The 21,279-nt window shown below is 46.9% G+C and overlaps 1 protein-coding gene across 3 annotated transcripts in view; it reads right to left on the bottom strand.

Moving 5' to 3' along the window:
• The window catches only part of LOC118933248 (chloride intracellular channel protein 5), a 137,083-nt gene that overhangs the window by 71,988 nt on the left and 43,816 nt on the right, over positions 1-21,279 (bottom strand). For all 3 annotated transcript variants that reach the window (XM_036927334.2, XM_036927333.2, XM_036927335.2), the window contains exons 2-4: positions 14,476-14,585; positions 10,518-10,643; positions 3,040-3,146 (exon numbers count right to left, since the gene is read on the bottom strand). In XM_036927334.2, the coding sequence (XP_036783229.2) occupies positions 3,040-3,146; positions 10,518-10,643; positions 14,476-14,585 (343 nt within the window). The remainder of the gene's footprint in view (positions 1-3,039; positions 3,147-10,517; positions 10,644-14,475; positions 14,586-21,279) is intronic.

The raw sequence follows: 21,279 nt of genomic DNA, 5'->3' as shown, positions 1-21,279 counted from the left end.
TGCTCCCCAGGGTGGGGTCTGGGTTTTGATAGCTGGGGACATTTGTGGTTTTGTGAAACAGGGAAATTTTGAAATGGCCGTCCCTGTATCCACGCTGGGAGTGGAGCGGCGATCCACGGTGCAGACCCACATCACAGTGCTGGTTTTTTCATTTTTGATGTTGGGAGGAAAGGACCTTAACCAGGGCCAGTGTATGTACAGGGGCTGCGAGAGAGGGCTCCGCTCAAGACAAAGAAATGGAAACCACAAAAGGAGCTCTCTGAAGAAAGGGCCATGGAGAAATAGATGCGGAGCTGAAGATCCAGAGAGAAAAAAATGGGCAAGTAGTGAAGGAAGGCCGAAGGGACAGAACAATGGGGTGGGGGTATATGGTCTGTCGCACGGGGCAGGTGGCTGTGTGGGCTGCGTTACGGTGCTACGCTGCAGGACGTCAGGCCCCACAGCAGCCTGGGCCTCTGGCTTGCGGAGTGTAGGAACTGGGAGCAGGGGTGGGGGTAGGAAAGGGGAAGGGAAGTTGGGGATGGGCAAGCTATACTTACAGTGAAGGGCCCCACTCGGGCGTCTTGGGGGGCACCTTGTTAAAAGGCAGGAGAGGAGAATAGCAGCGAGCACCAAGATGGGAGGAGGTGAGGGGGAGGGACCAGCTCTTTGGGAAAACACAAATGCAGGAGCTTCGAAATGTATAAATGACTTAGCGGGAGCAGGAATCACAAGGGCAAGACCCATTGCAGAGAAACGCAGTAAAACAGAAGCAGTGGAAACAATGAAAACCGGAAAGTGTTGAGTTTATAACAAAGTGATACGTGATGTTCGGTCCGTACTGTTGCTTTGGCTTTGGGGACAGGAGAACTGTAAACATGGATGACGCGTAAATACGATTTGTAACTTGGGGAATCTGGAAGGCTCAGACGAGACAACCTCCCTGAAGTGCTTTGACAAGTATGAAGGAGGACATTTGTGGCTGAGAGGAAAGGACTCTGGGTGTGGAATCTGGCAACTTGAGCTGGGCGCTAGCTCTGCCCCTGGGGGAAGGCCAGGCCCCTGGTCCCCTCACCTGCTCTGTGTCCGCAGCTAGGCCCGGGGCAGCGGCTGACCTTCCGCACAATGGCCGAGGGACTCGTTCATTTCCTACGGCTGAGGGCTGTAAACTAGGTGGCTCAACACCAGAGCCACCTACCCTCTCATAGTTCCAAAATCGAGGTGTCTGCAGGACCCTGCTCCCTGCCAGGGCCCTGGGGCATCCTTCCTTGCTTCTCTCCACCTCCAGTGTCCAAAGGGGCCCTTAGCTTGGGGTTTGAGCACTGCATTCTCTGCTCCGCCTTCCTATGGCCTTCTCCCTATGTCTCTTAGGGGTGCCCTCTCCTCTTTAACGGCACCCCTAATTGGACTTACGGACACAGTAAATCTAGGACGACCTCCTCTCAAGACCCTTACCTAATTACATTTGTGAAGACCTTATTTCCAAATAAGGCCACATTCTGGGGTCTCAGGGGACGTGGATTTGTGGGAGGCATTATTCAGCCCATCATAGCGTCCAAACAGCAGAAAAGCGAGAGTGCCGAATATATTTAAGATGTTTTCTGCATCCTTCTTCTTCTTGCTCCTAATAGGCCACTCTCCTGGTAGGGCCTCTTCCTGCACCTCGAACGGCCGCTATCGCCCACGGGATGGGGCCCAGTCTCCAGGCTCTGGCTGCTCTTCCCTGTCTCTGTCACAGGGGCTTTCCCGCCCTTCCCACATCCTCCACCTTGTGTTCCCAGCCAACTGATTCCTCCTTAACCCCACGGCCCAGCTGGAACCCCTTCAGAAAGCTTTCCCACAGGCCCAGACGGCAAATCCACACTGCTCTGAGCACCTCAGGCAGGCAGACGCCATTCCCCTTTTACCTGGCAGTTCATCATCTCAGACGCCCTTTGATTCAGCCACCACTCATCTCTCGTCTTGCTACTTGACTCTTTATGAATTTAAGCCTTTTCTTCTGCACCAGCCAGGCCTTGAAGACTGGGAAATTATCTCTTTCTAGTTTCATTTTCTAGAATCCAGCTCTGTGCCTGGCACAATCCAGGTTCTCTTCCCACTACACCTGCTCTGTTCCTGACAAAATTTCATCTCTTTCACCTCACGCATGGCTGCCTCTCCTGATCACCTTGTGTCCAGAAAGATGCCTTTCTCCTCTGAGCTCCGGGAGCATCAGGCCTACCCCACCTCGGTCTGGCCCACTGCGCTGAGGCAGTGTTCAGGCCCTCACGCGTTCATGCACGAGGCTCATGAAGCACCTGCTCTGCCTGGCCCTGGGCTGGGCTCCAGCCGGTAAAGCTCTCTCAGCCTCCCATTCGGTGGGCAAGCAAACTTTCTCACCCTTCTTTGTCTTCCTCACATGGCTTAATAGCTCTGCAAGTGTCATCCATGCTCAGTTCAGCTAGTTCTTAAAGGACCTGCCAAATAAAGGTGCTGTGAGCTTCAGTGAGGCCCTCAAACTCCTGTGAGAAGGCGGCACAGAGAACAAGTCCGAGCTCGGGAGCCAAGGGGAAGGAGGAGCGGGTTGTGGGAAGTGGCCTCCCCAGCGCCTCCAGCACCCCAGGCAGAGAGGGTGCAGGGGGCTGGCTCTGCCGTCAGCTGTCACCACCATGGTGACCGCGCCTTCACACGGTGGCCTCTGGACAAGCCCGAGACGTCTTTCAGGGACCAGAAGGAAGCTGGCATGTGTTGTTCCAATCAGGACTTCCTGAGAACACAGGCGGGGCTGTGAACCGGGACAAAGGGACAGTAGGGCGGCTGAGGCGTGGCCTCCTCCATGCAGGGCACCACGGTGTGCAGTGAGGCAGGCTCAGAACACAAACTACGTCCATTCCCCCAATTCAGCACTGGGGCACTTTGGCCTTTTCTCCCATAGAAAGAAGGATCTGCACCCAAACCCCTATGTCAAGGGGGACGCGGGTGGTGAATAACAGCCAGCCCTGGTTCCAGGTGCCTCTATGAGCTGAGCCTCTGAGACGCCCTGGCAGGGACCGGGGCTCCTGGTGGGAGGGGGTCACTCACCCGCATTGTTCTGCTGCTCTGTGTTTTTGATGTAAGCGGAGAACTTGGAGAAGATGTCGATGCCTGCCGTGTTAGATTCCCGGTGTTTCGCAGCCAGTCTGGGGTACCTGCAGTGGGAGATGCAGTGTTCTAGCATCAGTGAGAACTTGGAGCCCCTTGAAGGGAGAGCGTGTCTCCATCACAAGAAGCACGGTGGGCAACGCGCCTGCGTCTGGCTGGATCTACACGTCTTTATGGGTTCTTCACCCAGGGAGGTGGTTCCTCTCAGCCCTGGTTCATGACAGAGAAAACAGGCCAGTGAGGAGAGCTGCCCCACGACACGGCCTTTGGGCAGGGACCAGAACACCATTCAGAGGGAACAGGATGTGTCCTCTTCCTGGGACCACCAACAGGTGCCAATAAGGAGGCTTTGATCAAGATTCTGAATGAGCTTGCCTCTATCTGGCAGGTCCCTGGCATTTCTGCAACCCACATTAAGGTAACTACCCACTGCCGGGCCTACAGTTATAACCCTAGCTGCACAGAGCTCATTCTGGGACAGGCACCTTGGCACCAAGGCCTTGAAACCATTTCTCAGAGGGAAGGGTGCCCCAGTCTTCTTCCGAAATATCCTTCGCACACTTGTTATGAGTGTGCAGTATTAAGGTGTGGGAAGTACCAGGCTCCATCAGCAGGGTGAGTGTTTTCAACTGTTTTATTTCCAGGCATGGAGAGAGATTTGCAATGGCCCAGCCTCTTTCCCTGGACCAGTCTTTCATTCCAAAACCAGAAAAGGCAGACTGGGGTTAGGATTATTTTCTATTGGCCCTAAAAATGTGCTTGTGTGGGAATCCATGGCTTTGACCTCACTAGCACCATCTAAGTGAGTGATTTTAATTTAAAAAAAATACTATTTCACAAATATTTTATGCATATGGCCAGGCAGGGGTGGAAAGGGATGGGGCCAATTGCTTGCTTATCTTTATTACTAAGTATGTGGACTTCTGTGATCTCTGGGTGAATAGCTGTTGACTTAGCTCTTATGTTTAAAAAGCAAAAAAATTTTTTTGGTTTGTTTTAATGTTTGAAATAATTTGAACCAAAAGCCTTTAAAATTATTTGCTATTCTTTCCATTTTTTTGCTCCTCAATTGACCCATTACCTAGGACTGTCCTCACTCTTGAGCCATGTCAGGTGGCTGTTCAATTTCAAATACTGCCATTGGGAGAGTCCTCAGAAAGTCACAGGGTCTGGCCCTCTGCTGTCATCACTGGGTGTAGCCCTCTGCCATCAGGCACACAAGGAAAGCATTATTGTCATCGTTTTATGGGGAAAGCAACTGGAGACCAGAGGTTAAATGACTATTTAAGATCCCACAGATGACAAATAGTGAGGACCATGAGAACCAGCCTGCCCCTGGACCAGTGTTCTTCCTACTTGATCGACCTCTTCTCTGATATCAGCAAAAGCTAAATTTGATTGAGTGCCTGCTATGTGCCAAGCACTGTTCTAGCCCCTTTACATGTCTGCATCATTTATTCCTCACAATTGTATTGGTACTATCATTGGCCTCATTTCCTACATAACAGAAATGAGGCGCAGACAAGCAATTTGTGGAACATCATGTGGCTAGGTGGCAGAGCCAGGATTCCACCCCAGGCAGTTTCACTTTGGAAGCCGGCTCTTAAGTTCCCTGTCCTGTGGCTTCTCATCTATTCTCCTGTTTGCCCTCAAAGCCCCGAAGCCCTCCCTTTAGTTCAGCTGAGTGCCATGATGAACTTTCTCCATCTACCTGGAGAGGGCGCTCTGCACAGGTTCTGATCTGCACACGCATTCTTCCTGTCCTGGGAATTATCAAATGCATCTGCTGTAACTGTGGGCACAAAGCAAGGTTTCCTGCAAGATGCTAACTAATCTGCCGTCATGGGAATATAGCATCATTCTTCCCTATTTTGGCCTTCTCACATTGAACCTGGCATGCTCTTTGAGTAGTCTTAGATTATTATTAATAAACATCAACTACTCTTTGTTTTTGCTTGATAAGGTAATGATGTAAAGAGAGAAGGGTCTAGAAAATCAATTTTCCATGGACTATTTGCATGTGTTGTTTTGTTTTGCTTTATGTTACCATTTGATCAGACTTCCAGTAATCTCGTCATTTCTTCACTATCAGTGTGGGCCAAACACGAGTGGTTGGTAACAATTCCAAGGTGGATGATAAAGGGCCATGTGTTCAGGGAGACCATGGTAGTGCCATTCTGTTTTCTGAGCACAATGATTCATTGATACTTTATTTATAGCATAATGTCCCCCTTGAAGTTTGTCCCAGTGGGAAGTACATCTTTAAATCTTATTCTCACCAATTTTGGTAACTAGACTTGGGAAGGTGACTACAGCCAGCATGTTAAGTGCATTCAGCTTAGCTCCATATTTACAACATATTTTAAATATACAACTAAATGGGCTATAGAGTACATTCTGTTCCTTTAAATACTAGAAAATAATGTTCATTCATAGAAACATCTTTGCAATAAGATTGTGATGTGGTCTGATGACAATCAAAGAGCAGGTGATTTTTTTCTAAGTCAGGGGTTAATAAACTATAGCCCATGGGCCAAATCCAGCCCATTATCTACCAGCCCATCTACCAGCCCAGGTAGATGGAGAAAGTTTCGGTGCCTCTCATGAACTAAGAATGGTTTTAACATTTTTTAAATGATTGGAAAAAGTCAAAAGAAGGATATTGTTTTTGCAACAAGTGAAAATAACATGAAAATCAAATTCAGTATTCATAAATAATATTTTGTTAGAGCACAGCCATATCCATTCATTTACATATTGTCTCTGGCTGCTTTCACTCTACAACAGAGGAATTATGACTGAAAATATATATATCCCCCAAGGCCAAAAATACTATCTGGCCATTGACAGAAACATTTGCCGACCCTTGTTGTAACTGATGAAAATTTCTCTCCACTGTTTTCCAGATATCTTGTTTCAAATGCATTCGCCTTAGATATACACATAAGTTTCAGTCTGGAAGGTAAAACAGCCAACCTCTCATCCAAAAAAAGTGTTTTTTTTTTAAGTAGTAGCAAAAAAATTAAAAAAGTGATTGCAGATGGAAGACATCTGACTGGCTTAGAGTGACGTCTCACTGACTAGCCACAGGCCACCATGCCACTGAACAAAAGGAACCCACACAGTGAAACCAACTGCATTAAGTGCCTGCCAAGGGCCAGGCTCTGCCCCTGGTTTTAGAAATGCACTGGAGAAAAAGAGAGACAGTCCCCCTGCCCTGATGTAGTGAACTTTGCTGGTTCTAGGGGCTCAGCTGGTGGCTTGAGGCTTGACATTCCTTTTCCTCGTGAGCTGAAAAGTGGAAGGACTCTTGCTTTCCCCCTTCCTTTATTTCTGATTCCACCTCTCATCAAAACCTCACTTGGGAAACAGGTTAGTGCTTCTGACTTTTCTGATCCTCGACTGTGTGCTTGCTTCTCTTGACTTTGCTATTCAAGCAAATGACCCTTAGAAGGCTTGGCTTCTTTGCAAGCCATCTGTGGGATCTGTGGTATTAAGACCTATGGTTATCAATTGTCTTAATGATTGTATGTGGGTGACAGTCAAAAAAAGGAATTGACCTCTCTTTCTAACTCTTCAAGATGCTATTTAATGAACTCTTAGTCTATGTCAGGTGCTAGGCTAAGTAGTATTAACTTCTGTGACAGTCTTATGAGGTCAAACATTCTGGTCATTGTTTTAATATGTGAGAATTAAAGACTACAGAGGCTTTAAGTAATGTACCTATAGCAGACAGCACCCGTGCTCCTTAAATATCCATGTGTTTCTACCTCTCAGTTCGGTGGGGGTCATGTGACTGGATTTGGGCCAACAGGTTGGGAGGGGAGTGGTGTAGCCACTCTGTGCCTTGGCCCTTGAGAACACTTTGCACGAACCTCACACTTTCTCTGCTGAAGAAGTCTTGGAGGTCACATATTCCAAAAGCTACACTATGGAAGATGGCCACACTACCTACTCAAATTTGCTTGAACGAGAAATAAATCTGGATTGTGTTAAATTACTGAGATTTTGTGGCTAATTTGTTACTGCAGCACAGCACAACCTAGTGGTATGGGTTAGAATTCAAGTCATTTGAACTCCAGAGCCCATACTCTCAGCCACGGTGCCATCCTGTCATATTACTGAGGCTGTTTCTCCTCCCAGAAGTTAGAAGAACATTCCTGTCTTTTACTATTATGAGCTATTCATAAACATTTCTTAAAATATGAATTCAAAGTGTCTGTCTGAATCCTGTTATATTCAATACATGCTTGCTAGTTGACTGACTAAATGACATGCTATGTTACATTATCAATTTACCCTCTTCACTTGTTATCACAACATCTATTCACTAGGATTATTTTAAATAATAACCAGCTCTGGAAAAGCACTTTGAGAAAATCATGAGATCATAGAACTTCTGCTGAAAGGCATCTTAGAGACTATGTAGTTTCACCCCCTCATGAGGAAATGGGGAGGTTCTGTGTAATAGACACTCACCTAAGCTCATACAATAAGCGCTGTAGAAAGATGGCTGGAGTTCAGGCTCCTGACTTTGAGTTCTGGATCCTATTAACTCTGGCCATTCCAGGGAAATGAAAGGTAAGGGTAAGCAGGTTTCAACAATAATCCCAATGCGTCCCTGTTGAGCATTAACTGGACCAGTCTAAAGAAAGGGGTGGAAGTCAGTCTCGCGTAGAGACTACTTTAGATTTCCTGGATTCCTCATTTTGACACCAAATGCTCTGTGGGACCAGATGTGATTTTAAAAAATTGTTAGAGTGTTTGTATGTGGTTTTTTTCCTTTAAAAAATAAGGCTAAGGGGGAAAAAGGCTCCCACAATTTCTTGGCTCTCTAGCAACTTTTACAGTGAGGTGATGAAAAACACATGGCCCACAGTTCAGTGGACAGTTACGGGGGATTTGTCGCTCCGTAGAGAACTAGAAGGTCGGGCTGCCCTCCTCCAGGGGTCTCAGGATGTGGGCCATCTGACCTCCCAGCTCGGGTCAGTGGGAAGCAGGCAAGGCTGGTGGCTGTGTCGTGGGCAGAACAGCAGGTGTCCCTTTGTGGGGAGGGACTGGCTTGGTGACATTTTCTGCGAGGCAACTGTGGCTCCAGTTGGACCCATACAAAGGCACCCAGAACGCCCGGGGGCTCCAGCAGGTGGATGGTCTCCTCTCGATGGCTCCCATTGGTGGCCTTTTGGAGATGTGCATTTTAACAGTTTGGGGGCTCTGCTGCTTGGACAGGGTGGGCAGTCACATCACTGACAGGGCCGGAGGGCATTCTGTAAGAGCTCCTATGCACAGCCGCAGGGCAGAGGAGGAGGCGCCCCAAAGCAGCAGGGCTCAGGACGGTAACGCGGGTGCGGCCCTGCCCAACTCTGCTTAGCTCTCTTTGGATCATGGAAGCGTCTCAGAATCTCAAGAAATGATGATGGATCTGATGATGGCTCCCCCAGGGGAGAATGAACACGTGCCTCCTCTGGAAGGGCACACAGCTCCGGGGGTCTCATGGGCCCCTGTGGTCCATTGTGGATGTGGACCAGAGACCCCTGAGTAAGAGAAATAGCCCGGGCACAGCTGGACTGGGGGTGGAGAGAGCCTGACTAAGGCGGGCATGAGGAGCAGGAAGGGCTCTTGGGTCATCCTTTCTCAGAAGGGAACTGAGGCCGAGAGCAGAGAAGGGACGGTTCAAGGGGTCACAGCAGATCGCTGGCAGAACACGGAGTGGGCCTCGGCATCTGGGCTCAGCCCAGCCCTGCCCGCCCCCACCCACCGGCCTGGCGAAGGACCAGGTGGGATGCTGCCCCTCACTGCTTCAGGCTTCCATCCCTCCCGGCTTTGACGGAGGCACTCACTCCTGAGTGTGGGCATGACTCCTAGAACAGAGCATAACATCACCACAGAATTTCTCCTCTGGGTCTCCCAGGCAAAGGCTAAACTCTACTTAGTCATTGAAAACAGCACTTACTTTCTCCTGTGGGATTTCAAACCAGCACCGGCAAGAGGTCCCAGGGGAGGCAGAGGGAGCCTGAGCCCCTCAGGACCCTTTCAGCAAAGGGGCTGGCTGGTGGCCCACTCAGAGACGTGGGTGGCTTCTGGTGGTGGCTGAGACGGGTGTGGTGGGCGGGGGCTGCCCAGCCAATTTAACTAACGCAATTATTTCAAGTCTACACTCAGCAGTTTCCCATGGGCTTAGGGTAGCTTTCCACTCTTGGAATGAGCATAAAACATCCTGATGTGGATGACAAAGAATGCTTTTTAGGAAGAATCTTCATGGCTTAATCAGAGCATTACTGAGTATTTCAATTTAACAGCAATTTGCTAGACGTGCGACCTTAGGCAAGTTACTCAACTGCTCCATGCCTCAGCTTCCCCACTTATAAAATGAAAATAAGGATACCACCTATCTCTGAAGGCACTCCATGAGGGCTATGTGTTGATAAAAATAAAACCTTAAAATAAATGCAAGATGGTGGTTTTTAACAGTCAATTCCCACTAATTTAATTTTACCTACTGAGCATGCCCTCAGTTATTCCTACCACTCCCCCCCCTTCTCACTGTCACTGCCTGAGCTCAGCCACGCAGTTGTCTCACCAGGACGCCCCCAGGTGGCTCCTCCTAACTGGTTTCTCCACCTCCAGTTTTTCCATTCTCTGCCTTCCTCAGGTTCTCCCACCCCCAAAGTAAGCCTGAAAACTGACCCCCCCCAACACCTTTGTTTATAACGTTTCAGTGGCTATCCTACAGGATACAGTCTGTGCACGCCTTGCTCTGTATGCAACATTATTTTTCTAGTTAAAAAGATTTTGATTGATTTAACCCCCCGATTACAACGTAATATAATGAACAATATTTTCCTCTGGGAGCGGCTTCTTTATCCCACAAGAACCTACAGCCTCCAGTCGTTCTCCTTCCTGAGCTCATTTCAAAAGAGAAGTTGCTCCCCATCAGTTTTCTCGTCTTTAATGATGGGCTCCTACCACACCTGGTCTGTTTTCTGCTCTTATTCACACTCAGTGCAGTTTTGAGTCATGGGGTTCCCTCTCTTCTGACTTGTTTGCATTTTGTCAGCCTTTCAGCTCTTGTTCTAAAATGAGAGAGGCTTTGCCTTCACTTATGGATCCTTCAGGTAAAATGAGCTAGAGAAAGGACTGATTTAGGGGGACAGAGGGATGGTAACCTTCCCACTGATCTCTTTAGGAGGGAGTGATCAGCTCCACTTCATAGGATTTCTACTCTTGGAAGTGGACTTTGGGGAGCAGTTCTGAGATTGGTGGCCCTTTGGCTGTGGGGAGGGTCATCCTGGACTCTCTTTGAAAAGAGGATTCTATGCTCTGGACTGCAGAGGCTTCCCCAAAGCCAGCACTCTGCTTCTGTGGTTCCCACATGGGCCCCTCCCAGTCATTCGCTCCAGAAATAAGCAGCTCATTACTTTTCAGGGGTCAAAGTCTCCTCCAGGAACTCCTCGATCTTGTTGACATCTGTCTTCACATCCCCGTTGAAGGTCAGGAAGGGCGGATGGGTGCCAGGGGCTAGGTTGTGCAGGTCAGCTGGCTTTCTGTGGAGAGCAAAGTTCAGGAGGGGGCTTACACCAGGGCACTTCACGTTCCGGGGAACCTGGGACTTAGTAAATTAGACTCTCTGGGCTGCCCAGCATGTCAGCAGAAACAGACTTATGCTGTCAGATACAGGGCAGGGGAGGTCAGAGAAAGTGCTGAAGGGCTGTGGTGTGACACAGAAAGCCTGTCCCATAGAAGTCAAGTCAGTGAGAGAGAAGCAAGTCAGGATGAAGGGGCTGAGCCCCACTGAGAAAGCAGAGTGTGATCAGCAAATACCTAAATTAACACCCTGCTTCCAATGCCCAGGGCAGAGGCTGGCCTTTGCTTTCAAAGTCACCTTCACTTCATTCAAAAATGCATGACACAGAATTCCAAACTTTAAAACTTAATGGACTCAATCACACTTTTATACTAAAAACTGTCTTCTGCACTGTTAAGGGTATGTGCAACTGGAAAGAAAGTGACCTTGTGTTTGACACGGGGCCCTCATCTTGTCCAAAGGTGTGCTTCTGTGCTTCCAGCAGCTGGGCAGAAAGCAAGGGCCAGGGTGGAGTGAAGGAGAAAGGTTGGCAGATGGGGGGGAATAGGGAGCGACAGTTTCCTTGCACTGAGAAAAGAGTAAGGAAGAGGAAGAATAATGGCGGAGACTTCTGCAGGCAGCGCTGGGGCGTGACATGCACCCAGAATGCGCTCTCTGAGGGAGCAACCCTTCCTGTGGGAGTCAGGAGTGGAAAACATTAGATGGAAGAACTGAAAAAAAAAGTAGACCATGGGGGCAGAGGACTCTGTAATGAAACAAATTCCTGGCATAATCCCTTTGGGAGAGGAGGGGAAGAATTTCAATTACGGTACCACTCCCACGGCTGTCCCCAAACACTCAGACCCTCCAGCTGCGTGCTGTGTGGCGCTTGGAACTCCTTAGGCAATCGAGATTGAAAGTATTTTTAAAATCTAATTTACTTAGTCCCTTTGTTTACTTTGTGTGTGTCCCTCATTTCAGACAATGCGAGAACATTCTTTACCTTCTCCTGTTGTGTTTTTTTTTTAGAGCTGGCACAATGCTTGGGTTCTCGGCTGGGTGGGGAAATTCATACTGATTTTATTTTTCAGCAAGTACCTCTCCAGGGCTTAAAGATACAGAGTTTTTTTTTTCCTGTGACTTGAGAGAACAATGGCCCCTGGAGTCGGGCATCCTTGGGAAGTGCGTCTGCCGCTGCTGAAGCTCAGGTGGACTCTCGTCAGTGGGAGTCTGCTCAGTGTGGTCCTCTCTCTTTGTTGACCTTTAGCATTTCCGGTTGAAATGACATAATTGGCACTTAATTACCTATTGCAGGGTCTGATTGACAGATTATTTAATGTATCTTGGTCCCCATTCCCAGGCTGGATGGCTGGCTCTGTGAGGGCAGAGATGATGCCTAGGATAGCTGACAGGTGTGGAGTTCTTGCTCTAAGCCAGGCACAAGCCTGAAGGCAAACGCTTTACAGGGCCTGCTTCACCAAATCCTCACAGTAACCGTATAAACAAGGCATGACTCTTATTTCCATTGTACAGATGAGGAAACTGAGGCTCAGAAAAGTAAAGTAACTTATTCAAGGCCACTCAGCCAAAAAATGGTGGTGCCAGGATAAGAAATCACGTTTCTTGAAAATTGCTAAACTTCATTGTAACATACACTTGAAAAAATGTCCTTCATTCTTTACTATATATTTGTGTATTTTTTGTTTTCATTTCTTTTCTTCTTCTGTTTTTTTTAATTTTAGGCGGTAAGACAGTTTCCTTATCTATAAAACTGGAGTTGGGATCCTTGCCTGGCATCTCCAAGGATATTGGCAGGACCAGATATGAGCACAGATAGCGAAGGGCCGCACAAGCATCTTAGGAATGCTGGGAGGCTCCCTGCCCCATTCTGATCTCCAGCCAAATACAAGCCCACTTTCACAGGTGATAATCCAAAGACCTCCTTGCCTCCATTGACGGGAGCTATTATTTCAAACTGTATAAATGCTGGCCCTCTTCAGTTGTCACAGATAATAATTGCATAGCAGGTGCATGTTAATTTACTTGACAGGTATTAGTTGGGGGCCTCAGTGAGTCAGCTGCTATGGCAGATACAAAGGAACTTAAAACATGATCTTGGCCCATGTTTGAGGGATTTCAGGTCTCATTTAAAAGGTAAGCAAACTTCATAACAGATGCGTTTTGAGGAGCATGGTATGCGAACCAAGGAGATGGGTGTTTAGTAGCAGCCACTGCAGTTCCAGTGGGGTACCTCGGACTAGGCATTAAACACATCCATCTCAGTCTCCTTGTGTAAAACAAAGAAATAAGTCCTTCTCCACTGGTTGCACATTGTGTGATCGTCCATGGGAAAGTACCCCCAGCTGTAGAGCGCTGGGGTTACAGATACTGTACATCAGTGAAATGCTAAATGCTGATGGCCAGGTGACATGGACAATAGGGGCTGGGTGAGACCAGGGGAACCTGGAGTGGTCAGTACTGTCCATTCAGGAGGGTGGGGACAGCCACTGTAGGGCAGAGGGAGCATCCTGGCCAGAGGCGGGGGGCCAGGGTGAACAAGGCAGCAGAACATGGCCAACCTGGTAGAGGTGGACAGGTCCTGGCGAGAAGCGCTGGGGGCTAATGTCGAGAAGAAACCAAAAAAAAAAGACAAAGGAGGGCAGCAGAGGCATCTATTCCATGGGCAATGGGAAGTTCAGAAGGTTTTCTGAGGAAGGGAAACCACAAGATTAAAGGACTGTTTAGGAAGAATAACCTCAGGGTAATATAAAGGATGGATCAGAGAGAGACACAGAGAGAGAAAGGTCATCCGGAAGGATGAAGAGCAGTTAGAAGAACAAAGAAGGAGTCGGACTGGCAGTGGTGGGACCTGAACGGGGTGTGGGGCCTGAGAACGGACCAGAGAGTTGGAGGTAAGAGACAACACAGTGGGAGAATGCCCGGGCCTTCGTGGCTGCTTGACCCTGCAGCTGGCAAGAGAAGGGAGCTAGAGACATTGAGGTGCCTAGAAAGGGGAGCACAACTCAAAGGAAAAAGTGACAGATGCAATTTTTGACATGTAGATTTTAAAGAGACAATGGAAAATGTAAGTCTAAATATCCAGAAGACAACAGGGTTCTGAGCATAGGATAATTTGCATACAAGCAACAGGGAGAGTATGCTGAAGGGGAGCAGGCAGAGGCAGGCCACAGAGGCTCAGAGAGTGAGCCCGGGGTTATTCCACATTCACGGGGCCAGCAAAAGAGAGGGAGCAGAAGAGAAGACTGACGGGTGTGGCCCCTGATCACGACGGATGCCTGGTAGTTTTAACAGCCACGAAAACTGTGCTTAAAAACAGAACACTAGTAACTCTCTCCCAGCCTGTAATCCCAAACTCTCACACTAAGGAATTCTAAAGATGGGAGCATAGCCAGGAAATGGTCTGGATGCCAACTCTGGAAAGTCAGACTCTTACACCTGAAGTCCTGCCCGGGTCCCCCCAGGATGGGGACATCAGCACTACTAGAAGGGCTCACTCCTGATTTTTGGTCCATGCCCGGCCTGTGCCAGGCACTCTCACTTGTGTATCCAATGCCCATTCCTTCCTTCTTTCTTCCTAATCAAATGGAGAAATGGGCAGAGAAGTGTTCAGTCCCAAGAGAGATACTGGCCTTTCAGCCACCCCTGGAACAAGGGGAGGGCCCTGAGACACAGTCGTGACAATGAGGTGTGAGTAGCAGGCTGTGGGAAGCCACGGAAATTTCACCTTTCCTTACAGGAAGGTCTCTGTTCCTGCAGTTAAACATAGTCCTCATGGATACAGCATCTTTTACCTTTTCAGATCCACAGTGGTGACGTTGAACACGACTCCCTTCAGCCAGAGGATCATAAAGAGACGCTGAGAGAAGGGACAGTTGCCGATGCTCTCCCCATCAATTCCAGCCTAGAAAGAAGAGAACCAGAGTCCTGAGTTGGCACGCGTCTATTAGCAAGAAGGAATATAGGATTATAACCCCCAAACACTGGTCTGAGGAGAACTGACTAAATCCATGTTCTAGACTAACTTTAAAGGGTAGTTGCCCTATATTTATTCATTGTTATCTTCCTAAGTCTGTGCAAGACAGTGCCTGGCAAAGGGTAAGGGCTCAATAAATAAGTGCTGAACTGAATTTGAACTTCCAGCATGAGATTACATAATCCTAACCTTCTGAAACTGTAGAACCCTAGCATCCTAGGCTAAAAAGTGACCTTCAACATCACATAATCTAATATAAATGATGTCAGACTAGCAACTTGTACACCCCCCAGGTAATCATCTAGTTTATAATTAAATATCTTCTTTCACCAGTAATTTATATCTTTCAAAGCAGTCTATTCTGGGGATAGTTGTAACAATTAGAAATGCTTTTCTTTGGCCATACCTAGCCAAAATACATTCCTCTGTAGTTTACCCTCTTCTGTCCTTTGGTTCTTGCTCTATGATACGTCACAAGTACGAATATCTCAGACTTTGATCCCTTCTCCCTATATCTAGGCAGTAGATTTAAGACTTTGATCAATACCTCACCTAGTTCCAATGAGTATTTGACCTTCAGGGTCAACAAACCATGCATTTGTTAAGTTATCCTTTTTCAGAACAAATATGTATTGACTATTAATTAAGTGCAAGGCACGGGAGAAATTGCACAGGGGAGTCAAAAATTCATTTATGCAAGGAGCTTATGGCCTTCCGTGGGGTGAGCTGGGTGGTAAGACAGGAACACATGTATGTCAATAACAAATAGCTGATTGAGTGCCTGTGTACATCTGCTCATTGCAGTCTCCTCAGTACCCTCAGCAAAGCAGCATGTTTCTTTGTTTCTTTTCATCTGCAAGGCTAATCTTCCTTGACTTCTGGATGGATGGCAAGAGACATGAACTTTCTAAGGACTTCATTTTCAGCAAACACACCAACAAGAGAACAGGTTGAGGAGCTGATCTCTATAATTCACGTCCACTGAGCGGTTTAGAGGCCACCCACGAGGCACTGGAGGGAGAACTCTCCCACCCACTCCGGTGGGCTGTGGGCTGTCCCTGGAAACCGTGGCCCTGCCAGGTGGCTGGAGCAGGGCTCCTCTGACAGGGAGGCCCTGGGGAGTGAGGGCCCTCCGGCTCGCTCACAAGCTGCAAACAAACCACACGAATTCCTGTAGGGAGGAAAAAATTGCCATCCCAAAGTGCAACACCGGATTTTTCTGCTCGAGGTTTGTCTTGCTGTGGTGCTGGGACAGGGAAGCAGCATGCCTACTTGCATAGTGAGAGCCTAAGAGTGTGCATATTTCTACTGTGCACATCACTCCCAACAAGAGCTCAGGTTCATAATGGAAAACTGGTGCCCTTGCCAGTGTCGGTTGTAGGTAATTGCTATGAAATGATGGTTATTTTACCTCTCTTAACAGCACTGAGAGCTCTGTCCCTATTCAGGTCTCACTTTCCTCAGAGCTGGAAACAGACCCACCCCCGAACAGCTGAGATGCGGGCTCCATCCCATAAACTCTGAGAGGTGGGAGTGCACAGTGTGGGTGCCACACATGCCCACAGAGCTAAAGTGACCAATAAAGCACATGGGACGGGCGACTGTTAATTTAATAATAGCTCGGTGCCAATTTGCATTTATGATGTCAGTTCTCTAAGACCTTTCTGAGAAGCACTCCCTCCAGGCACCTGGTTCTTGGTCCTTTAAGACATCCTGACCAAGGAACTTTCCCCCAGAGCCAGTTATAATGTAACTGGCAGTGGAGAATTAAAAAGCAAAAACAAAAGCAGCAAGCACATACTGCCACCTGTTTCATCTCTGGGGGTGGGGGCGGGGATAAGGGAATTGAAGGAGGAACTAGTACAATGTTGCCATTCTTATTAGCTGGATGAAAATGTAATGCAATAATGATGTTAATAATCACAATTAATGCGTGTATTGTCAGGCATCATTCTCGGTGCTTTCCATATAATATCAACTCATTTATTCCTCATGAGAAGTCTATGTAGTGGGATATTATCACTCTTGCAGATGTGGAAACTGAGGCACAGAGAGGGGAAGTAACTGACCTGAAGGTCCCTGGATTGAAGCCAGGGGTTCTGGCTCCCAAGGCGGCCAGTGCTTTGAACCGCTGTGCCCTGGTCCATCCTGAGGACCTGGACCGGTACCATGTTGGCCCAAGGTCACCTAGCCGGGAGCTCATGGCACTGGAATCATGTGCACACATCCCACCCTTCAGTCCACGTGCACACGGCTGTGCAAGCAAGTAGAGGGCAGTAGCCCTCCAAGCTCCCCCGCATTTTCATCATCCTCATAAATTATGATTCTAGGCTTAGGAAACAAAAGCTGCCACAGGACCGATAGAATAGTATGTGAGGATTCTGCTGCTTACCCTTCAGTCTTTGCATCCCTCTTTCAGCTTCCTCTCCTCTCCTCTTTTTCTCCTTTTTTTTTATTCTGGTAACAACACGTAGTATGAGATCTACCCTCTTAATATATTTAAATGTACAATATATTACTGTCGACTGTAGGCACAACGTGGGACAGCAGGTGTCTAGAACTCATTCATCTGCATAACAGAAACTCCGCTCCCTTGGCACAGCGGCTGCTCCTGTCCCCCTCCCCCGCCCCTGGCAGCCACCAGCCCATTCTGTGACTCTGTGACTTTGCCTGTTTTGATTACCTCATGTAAGTGAAATCATGCAGCGTCTGTCTTTCTGTGACTGACTTAATTCTCTTAGCATAATGTCCTTGAGGTTCATCCATGCTGTCACATATTTCAAAACTTCCTTCTTTTTTTAAGGCTGGATTGTGTCCCATTGTGTGCGCACAGCACAGTTTCTTGGTCCATTCATCTGCTGATGGACACGTAGGCTGTTTCCACATCTTGGCTATTGTGAACAGTGCGGCAAACAATGAACATGGGAATGCTCATATCTCTTTGAGATCCTGATTTCAATTATTTTGGAATAATACCTGAAAGTGAGATGGATGGATCATACACAGTTCTACCTTTAATTTTTGGAGGAACCTCCATGCTGTGGTCCATAGTGGTGGCACCCCTTCACATTCCCGCCAACAGGGCACAGGGTTGCCATGTCTCCACATCCTCAGCAATTCTTGTTACCATTTGTTTTTTCCAGGACAGCTATCCAGACAGGTGTGTGGGGATATCTCATTGTAATTTTGATTTTCATTTCCCTGATGATTAGTGACATTGAAATTTTTCCATATGGCTGTTGGCCATTTATGTCTTCTTTGGGGAAATGTCTCCTCAAGCCCTTAGCCCATTTTTCAGCCTGCTTATTCATTGTTTTACTACTGTCTTCAGTAGTCTTCCTTTCCTCCCTCACAACTCACCAGTTGTGTGGCCTGGATAAATCATTTACAAAACTCGTGGGTTAAATGAGGGGTGCCCATGGCAACCACTTGAAACATCAATCATAAAGGGCCAGGTAGGGCTCACTGGGACCCAGGCCCTGAAAAGTGTGAGGGAAAATCCAGATGCATTTTAGTCCAAAGAGGCTCCAAGCAATGGGGGTTGCGGACAGGCACAAAAGTGGTGTACTAGGTTGAAAAAATGTTCCCCCCAAATTCTTGACCCCTCAGAACCTGTGAGTGTAACCTTATTTGGAAATGGGGTCTTTGCAGGCGAAACCAAGTTTAGATGAAATTATATTAGATCATGGTGGGCCCTAAATATGACTGGTACCCTTATGAGAAGACAGAAATTTGGACTCAGACATGCAGGAGAGAAGGTCGTGTGAAGATGAAGGCAGAAACTGGAGTGATACATCCATAGGCCAAGGGACACCAAGGACTGCCAGCAAATATCAGAAGCTAGAAGAGAATCCTTCCCTAGAGCTAGAGCCATGCTCTTCGCTGACACCTTGATTTCAAACTTCTAGCCTCCAGAACTGTGAGAGAATAAATTTTTGTTGCTAAAAGCCACCAAGCTTATAATTATTATGGCAGCCCTAGGAAATGAAGGCAAGCCACCAAGTGTCAAAAGGAGAATGGTGTATAGCTAATGGCGAACTTCCCAAGTGCACAATTCTGATTTGCCCTGGGCCCAATGTGCATGCACACAATTGCCAGCCAGCTGTGACCCCAAAGTACCTCCGGTTCCCTAGACAGTACATTTATTTACTGTAAGTTATTCTCTACTATATTATACGCTATCAATTATAATGAAACTAAAATATTACATAGTTTATAATGTTACATATGATAACAATGCAGCATAATGTAATTATATAGATTGTATGATTATATATTACATGCTATTTGCTGGCTAAGTCCCACTATATGCTATGAGATATTGCCTTTCATGTAGTCTCTCTCTAGAGATGGTGAGCTTGGCTACCCCCAAGACACGGGCTATTTTACTTACTTTGCTTTCTGCAGCAACCATCACTGTACCTGAAACTTGGTTGATATACTCAGTGCCTTTTTGAGTGGATACATGTTGAGGGAAGGCTGCTATCACCATATTTCACAGCTTAAGTATTTCAAGATGGTGATGTTGGCATTCTGAAGTGCATCTTGAGAAAAAAGCTTGGGTTGTATAACACACGGTAGCAGGAGATTGTAGTTCTAGATCCTTCTCTGCCTCTAATTTGCTTTGTGACCTTGAGTAAGTAAGTCACCACCCTTTCTTGATTCTACAAATGCATGTATAAATTCCTGCGGTTTTGTGAATGCAAGTAGCTAATGGAGATTTTATTTAAGACAGCATTCTCAAACTTTTTGGTCTCAGAATGCTTACATGCTTTTAAAGATTCTTGAAAATATCAAAGAGCTTTTGTTTATGTGGGTTATAGCTATTGATATTTACTGTGTTATAAATGAAAGCTGAAAAATATTTTAAATATTTATTTATTTATTCATTAAAATAAAATAAAAATAAGCCTCTTTTATGTTAGCAGAAATATCTTAATATAAAGAAAAATTTTTAAAAAGAAATTTAATGAGAAGAGTGGCATTGTTTTACATTTTTGCAAAATCTTCAATATCTCACTTAAAGAAGTTGGCTTCTGCATTCAATCTTCTGCTTTTTGGTTGAAGTATATAAAGAAAATCTAGCCTCACTCAGATACTCTAGTTGGAAATGTAGGAGTAATTTAATAGCCTTTTCAGATAATCATGGTCATTTTACTTTAATACCATACTGAAACTCAAAAAGTGGTAATTTCTTAAAGGCTTAGTGGATTGGTGGAATTTGAAACCCTCTCAGTGAAGTTCTTCTAAAACCCATTCTTGCACTTTTGAATGGTTCTTTTACCCATGAATGATTTTGTAACATCACAAATTCCTCATTTGGAAAACATCATTTCTGTATGTTATGCAGATGTTCCAAATGCTGATATCCTTCATTATACAATATCAAAATATCTCCTCCAGTAATGTCACCAGCAAGCCCACCAGAAAAGTCTAAGAGAAGCTATCAAGGTCAGGGTGGGAGATGTCTGGTTTCCAACATTTCTATTCTCTCATAAAGACTTGCATATTATACATTGATATGACAAGTTTATTTCACTGATTTGCCAGGAAATGGCTGACAAATGCCAAATCTGAAAAACCATAGTTCATCTGCCAGTTGTTCTTTGATGTGAAAACTGTGTTCTGTGAGGGAAGCGGCGAGTCAGCCCACAGCTCAGTCACCCAAGAACTGTTCCTTAGACGAACATTTTAGTTCGGAATGAGGCTGAAAAGCTTTATGTGCATTCCTCATTTCATCAGCCAGAATCTTTTAAAACACATGTACTTGGGATTGAGATTGAATTACATTATATACTTTTTATTGCTTCATCCAGGACATTCACAAATGAGACTGGCTCTTACTTTCTGAATGTGCATGACTCCTAGGACTGTTTTTACCCCTGCCTCCATTTATGCTAAAATACCAGCAGCTTTATGATGGAATTTCAATCCCAGGGTGAAATGATATTACTTTGAAAATGGTTGTGACCTCTCAGAATCCCTGAAAGGGTCTTGGGGACCTCAGGACTCCATGAACAACACTTGAGAACTGTTGGTGTAAGACACCCCAGGAACAGACCGTGCATGTGCAGCTTCATTTCCAGACAATGAGGGGAAGCTGATAATTGCCCAAAAGTCACATGAGGGCACCAAGGTCCAGAAGATGGAATTTTAGAGAGGATCCAAGAAGGAAGAGCAGGAAATGGACAGATGACATCTAAGCTTGACAGATGTTATGACACTTATCAATTTATTGTCTCTCAGCTCCGAAAGCACCCTTCGGTAAATGCTTTGTGAGAATAGGGGGGGATTTCCTGCCAGCATCTCTGAAGTGAGCATGAAGGTGTCTTTCTTAGGAGAGAGCGCTAGAGGGGCCCTGCGGGAGGACGAGGCGCTTCTACCGTCTATGCAGTGGGCTGGAGCCGGTGGTATGGGCGTGAGGATATCCCACAGGGCTGCCCAGCCCCAGCCTGGAATGTGATCCCCCTGGCACCCTGCAGCCTCAGCCTCAGCACCCTGCAGAGTGCTAGCCTCTCTGCAGCCCTCTTGACACAGAGGCCAAAGCCGCCATGTAACCTGGGTCCGGCTTGCCGACGGTCAGGGCATCCACACCAATCCGATGCATTCTCTGCCAGCCCCG

The sequence above is a fragment of the Manis pentadactyla genome, chromosome 16 (assembly GCF_030020395.1).
Source record: "Manis pentadactyla isolate mManPen7 chromosome 16, mManPen7.hap1, whole genome shotgun sequence".
NCBI classification, from domain to species: Eukaryota; Metazoa; Chordata; class Mammalia; order Pholidota; family Manidae; genus Manis; species Manis pentadactyla.
This window is presented reverse-complemented; position numbering and strand designations above follow the sequence as displayed.